At 43.6% G+C, this 6,000-nt stretch overlaps 1 protein-coding gene across 5 annotated transcripts in view; it reads right to left on the reverse strand.

Moving 5' to 3' along the window:
• Positions 1–5,671, reverse strand: part of PLCXD3 (phosphatidylinositol specific phospholipase C X domain containing 3) — a 98,318-nt gene extending 92,647 nt beyond the window's left edge. The window contains exon 1 of one of the 5 annotated variants that reach the window (XM_085212936.1): positions 5,448–5,671. In XM_085212936.1, coding sequence (XP_085069062.1) covers positions 5,448–5,595 — 148 coding nt within the window. In that variant the 5' untranslated portion in view covers positions 5,596–5,671. The remainder of the gene's footprint in view (positions 1–5,447) is intronic. The other 4 variants (XM_085212937.1, XM_085212941.1, XM_085212938.1 and 1 more) reach the window with 4 other exon arrangements.
• Positions 5,672–6,000: the final 329 nt, after the last annotated feature.

The raw sequence follows: 6,000 nt of genomic DNA on the forward strand, positions 1-6,000 counted from the left end.
TCTGAGCACCTGCAAAGTAAGTATCATTTTAAATGGAAGACCACGCCAAAAGTTACCAAAAATAAAACATTTGCAGAGTTTAAAATTTGATACAGGGTAAAGGCAGTCCTTATGTAGAGACAAAACTGCAAGTTTCCAGTCAAGAGATGAAATGAAACCAATGCAATGAGGTGGAAAGAAGGAAATAATTCCAGATGACAGTGCAGCCATTTCCTCTGCTGCACCTACCAGTGTAGTGGGATGCAGGGAAGGCAAGAGTAGTCGTCAGCTCAGCAGGAACTATGCAGAAGACACCAAGGGATGGAAACTGCTGTATTAAATAAGAAGCTCCTGCTGGGAAGACCAAGAAAAAGTGGTTTCAAGTCATTCCTCCAAGTAGACAGGCGAGAAGCTGAAGGGCCTGAATTGCCTGGCGATAAGAGAAATCACACAGTCTCACTCTCTGCATGCTAGAAACACATCTTGACATGGAGAATTAATGGTGAATGCTACAGAAATCACGTCAGAGAAGGACTTCTGAAAAGGCTGGAAATAACGTTAGCATGTGCAAGGCTAGCGAGAGGTTATTTTACAGGTAGGTAAAATAAAAGAAGCTCATTACGTAAGAAATTGGCTAACAAAGGAAAAGTCAGGAATGTCAGTTATGAAGATATTCATTCTCAGATCAGAAAAGAAAGCGTAAAGCACTTATTTCAGGCAGAAGGGCACTGTGACAAAATACAGGTTGTGCTGGCAAAAAAAACAGTTCTTCCAGATATTTATATGTAGGCTAAAAGCTAGGTGGGCGGCCTGCATTATCAGCTTATTTATAAGGCTACCTGCAATATCAGTTCACAATAAAAATAATTTTGTACTCAGAAAAGCAGAAATACTCTGTTGACCACTAGTGGACAAATAAGGATGAAGCGGCCTCCAACCACTTCCTAAAATACACCCCTCTTCACACTAAGAACATCCAATTCATCAGCTTTTCAGGCTCAAAATTAAAGAGCTCCCTAATTGCATTTAAAAATGAAAACGTTGCATATGCATGTAACCAATAGGAAAGTATTTTTAGCCCATTAAAAGATGAAAAAGTTCCCTGTAGGTCTGAGAGTAAGAACTATCTGTCCAAGAAGTAATCTCTCAAACATCTGCAAGGTATTACAACGGAAGACAAATTTAAAGTATTACTAGAAAAAAAAGTCATTATGCTACTTCTTCAATGCTGTCATTCAGAAAATGACCAAAATATTGCAACTACAACATTGTAAATGTTTTTGTTTTTCCCCCAAGTCCCCTGTACTTCTTGTACCATTTCTTGTACCTTATATACATTTACTGAAAATCTTTGACACCAACAGGCATCATCTTTCTGTAAGGTAATTTTCTGTGAGGTCTTGTTGCCTTTTTTTTTTTTTTTTTTTTTTTTTTTTTTTTTTTTAAGTATGATGATGGTGGAAAAGTGGGGAATACAAATTTCAAGTCTCTGAGCCTCTTTCCAAGTATGGATAGCACAATAAAAACTAAAGAATTTCACCTGCCGAAAGCTCCTTCTCATTTAAAAATGAGTCAACTTTAGCTCTGCTGTATCCAGTAATTGCTTTCTGGCCAATGGACAAAGAACTTTACAGGTCAAAAGAGAAAAAAAAAAAAAATCCTATCTGAGAAACAAAAGATGCTGTTCAGATCCTGCGGATTCATTCTAAGGAACTACATTAAGCAAACACAGCCGCCAGGCTGGTAATAAGTGAAAATAATTTTCACTGAGAATTGTATTGCTTATAGTGAATCCTCAGGCAACAAGAGCACACACTGAGGCCAAAGGTTTCATCTACTCAAAGAAAGCACAAAACCCTCACATGAAACAACAGAGTCTCACTCAAAACGAAGCTCTCACAGGGTATTTGGAGTCTCAAATTCATTCAGAGGATTTTATACATGTCCCTATCACATTAGAATTACTCATAGAACTAACTGCAGGCAAACCATAATTTGGTAGAAAGATTTGTTACTTGGAGAGGAAAGCACTTTCTTCCATTGTAAATTATTTGTAAAGGCTTTCTCAGATGCTTGGAAAATCAGGACTAGGGGGAAAGGTAACATATACATAATTTATATAAAACTCAGACTCAAAACTACATGCTTATCTACATACTGTCAATAAGAAAAAGTTAATTGATCTAAGTGGGTCAGTTCATAAGGAAATGCTGCCTACCGATGCCTATTTTACTGCATTGCACACAGTTTATGTCGTCAATCCAGATTAAAAAAAGAGCATCAGTGCAACAGAACAGACTCTACACTTCACGTTCTATCCATGATTTGGGGGCCCAAAAACTTCAGTTCTACAAGCCTACATTATCTACAGAAAGCCGTTTCTTACCCTGGTCAAATAGGCACAGCCATCCAACAAAACTAAACCTAAACAAGTACTGTAAGATACTCTCTCAAACAATCAGCCAGCAACCCACCATCCCCCACCTCTTTTTTTTTTTTAATCAGACTGTTATGTCTTTAGCCAGGCAGACCTTTAATGTAAGGAGGAGTTTAAAGCACTAGGAGAGAAACCCTGAACTGAATATAACTCCTTCATTGTTCTAATTGAAAAAAAGATAATTGAATTGAAAAAAGATAATTCTAATTGAAAAGCAATAGAAGATTAAAAGTGCATGATATTATTCTCTGGTTGCTAAAAGATTTTGCTGTTTCCACACAGTGTATACTATTAATTGTTACTGGTATTCTCCACTTGAGGAAAATCTGCCATTTGCAACATGTAACAACACAGATACAGCCACCGGGGACAAAGAAGAAAATATCATGGTATAAGGAGACATTCTCATACTTGGAAGAAATCCAAATGGAAAAGTTTGACTGACAAAGCTGGCACACGTTGTAATAGAGATCTGTGCCTTCTCTACTGGATTCTCCATCTTCAGAAAAATACTTGGCCTGAGCTGCAGAGAACAAAATAAGTGAATGACTATGCTGGGATTCTGACAAAATCCAGCACTGGCTATGAAAACAAGAACTTAAGCTTAACAACTAACCAATAAATAAAAACAGATTATGTATGATCTATCATGTTTCTGAACATTGTGTGAACACTTCAGTATTACTGCTTACATTACTATCGTGACACGATGCTATGTATTTTGTGTGTCTCTTCTGCAACAGACACAGTGCATCATCTCATTTCCAGACACTGCTTCTGAACAATGAGAAACGTACCAATGACTTCTAATAGAACAACAACATTTTCCATAATGTAATGAAATATCCTCTGTGTTGGATCAATGATGATACATTCATTTGGAAAATTCATTCTGACATTTTCAAGCTAACAGTTGGTTTCTTGCACATGAGCATTGGACTCTTACTCAGTACTCTAAGCTGAATTCTGTACAGCTGAGTTAAGTTCAAAGACAGTATTCCTACTACTGCAAGGAAAGTTTATATCCTGCTCAAAAGAAAATAATTTACTGTTAATTTCCTTTGCTATAGAAAAAAAAAGAAAATCCTATTTAGAAGATACATAAATTGTTTTACGACTACATTACTACAATAATTCAGAATTTGGAAATATTAGTTTGCAAAACAGTTAAGAAGTCCTATGTTAAAACTAAAATATTTGATTTAATAAATTTCTGATTCAGCACATTCCTTGCATCAGCTACTGGGGAAGCAGTGCTTATGTTACACACACACAACATTAATGTTCAGCTGTGGTCATAGGGAAAGAAACTTGCAAACAACTTTGTCTCTGTCTAAAACGTTACTTCATCTTGAAAGATTAATTCAATCCCATCCCTTTTGCCCTAACATTGTATATTTTCATGTTGCATTTTGAACATGGTAACAATCTACTGCAAGAAAGTATGACTACTTTACCCGCAACTGTACCCACAGAGCCTGTGTGCCTGTGCTCCAGACAGACCAATTTATGTGAGCTCTATTTCCCCCTTCTCCATACAGCTCTATTTGCCTGAACTGGCATTTTAGAAGCAAAACAGAAAAACAAATAGAGTTCACATCAATTTATGTCAACAGAAAGGCATATCCCAAAGGTCTTCACTCTATGTCACTGAAGTTAAAGAAGTTTTGAAGATAATTCCATGGAAAGCAAGACTACGTCCTTCACCGTTATGTGAAAAAAGCTCTTCTGCCAATTTAAGGGGTCACTCTTTGCACTTTAGGACTGCAGAACTTGCCCACTGCTTAATGCTAGCATTAAGAGAGTCTGTAGGAGATAATTAAAAAAAAAAAAAAAAAAAAAAAACATTTAGCAATGTTAATAAAACATCTGAAGGCCTGTGTTATCACTGCCAAAGCTGCACCAAAGCTCTGATAGAAGTGCACTGTGAAAACCTGTCCTGTATTTTACTAAAGGGCTGAGAGAGACAGTAACTGAGTGCTCAGTAAGAAATGCCCCCAAAAGCCTCAGCAAACCAGTGAATACTGATCCACTTCACAAGCAATTTCACACAAGGTTAGTCAAAACCAAGAAAAAGACTCTAAAACAATACATTTAACTTGTAAAGACCCAGTGAATTGCAAACCAACTCATTTCTCATCACAGACAGTATTCTATAGGAACATTCTGCATCTTGAGGACTAATGAAGAGTTATTAACACCAAAAGCTTTTAATAGCTCCAACAGGATTTGACATCATAATTACAGATGCTGGGTCCCTACACTAATGAGGGAATGCAGTTTTATATCTAGTATACCCAACCTACAGCAAGAAACACAGTGTGGCATGTAAAAGATGAGCCACAGCTTGCATGAGCTTCAAGAGACTATGAAAGCAAAGCACTTCATTTTAAAAGAGCAGACTTGTGTCTGAACAAAATAACTGCAGAGGACACGTTCTAGCAAAACTGCCGCGACTGACTTAAACAGGTCTTTGGCTGGTGTTACAAATCGCTGCAGCATAAGGAGCTGCTGGGCAAAACTTGCGAGAAGTAGACGCTTCCCCCAGGGGAGCTCGAGAACACGAGCGCAGCCTCAGCGCCCGCGGAGCCCGGCGGGCACCGGGGCCAGCATGCCGGGCAAGACACCACAGCCACCCAGCCCACCCATCAGGGCCACCCAACGCCTCGCCTAGGTCAACTCGCAGCCCGCACCTCGCTAGAAAAATAAAATCAAATAAAAAAAACACAGAAAGTCCGGGAACGAGGAGGTCGCCGCCGGAGCGCTGCCGACCCTCGGCCGGGTGCCGGCGGTTTGACGGCCGGGACGGAGCGCCCGGGACGCGGCCCCGCATCACCCGCCGGGATGCCCGGCGCCGAGCGCTGCTGAAGCACCCCGCACGGCGCCGCTCCCGCGGCAGCGGCTCTCGCTCCGGCTCCATCCCGGGGGGGACGGGGATCGCCCGGCCTGCCCCCGCGGTAGCGTCGCCGCGAGCCCCGCCGCCATTTCCCCCCCCGCGGCCGCGAGGGGCAGAGGGCAGGCAGCGGCCCACCTGTTCGCGGCGGCGGAGCGGGGGGGAAGGCAGGGGCGGCCCTACCTGGGATGGCCAGGTTGGTGAGCGGGGTGCTGCGGATGCTGTCGGGCAGAGCTGCCATCCAGTCGGCGAACTGCGGCTCGTTCTTGCCTTGCGACGAAGCCATGCCGCCGTACCCGGACCGCTCTCCTACTGCCGCTGCAACCGCTCGTTCCAGCCCGCCTGGCCCCGGCCCGGCCCCGCCCGCCCGGCACCGCCCCGTGCCTCGCAGCCTCGCCCCCGCCCGCTGCCCCTCCCCGGCCGGGCCCTGGCCGCTCGCGGAGCGCGGTTCCTGTGCGGTGCTCTGCTCGCGTGGCCGCCGTGTCGCCGCTCGGCGCGGCCGGGCTGTCCCCGCGGAGGGCAAGGGTTGGCGACGGGAGCCTCAGCCCGTCCCGGGTAACTCAGGGGACGAGGAGCTGTCGCAAGGCCGGGCGCTGGGCGGCAGAACTCGTGCCGCCGCTCCTTTCCTGGCACAGAATTCACCTGTGCTGCCGGCTAGGCTGTGTCACCCATCTCCTCTCAACGCCAATCC

This window comes from Meleagris gallopavo, chromosome Z, assembly GCF_905368555.1.
Source record: "Meleagris gallopavo chromosome Z, MGAL_WU_HG_1.1, whole genome shotgun sequence".
Taxonomy (NCBI): domain Eukaryota; kingdom Metazoa; phylum Chordata; class Aves; order Galliformes; family Phasianidae; genus Meleagris; species Meleagris gallopavo.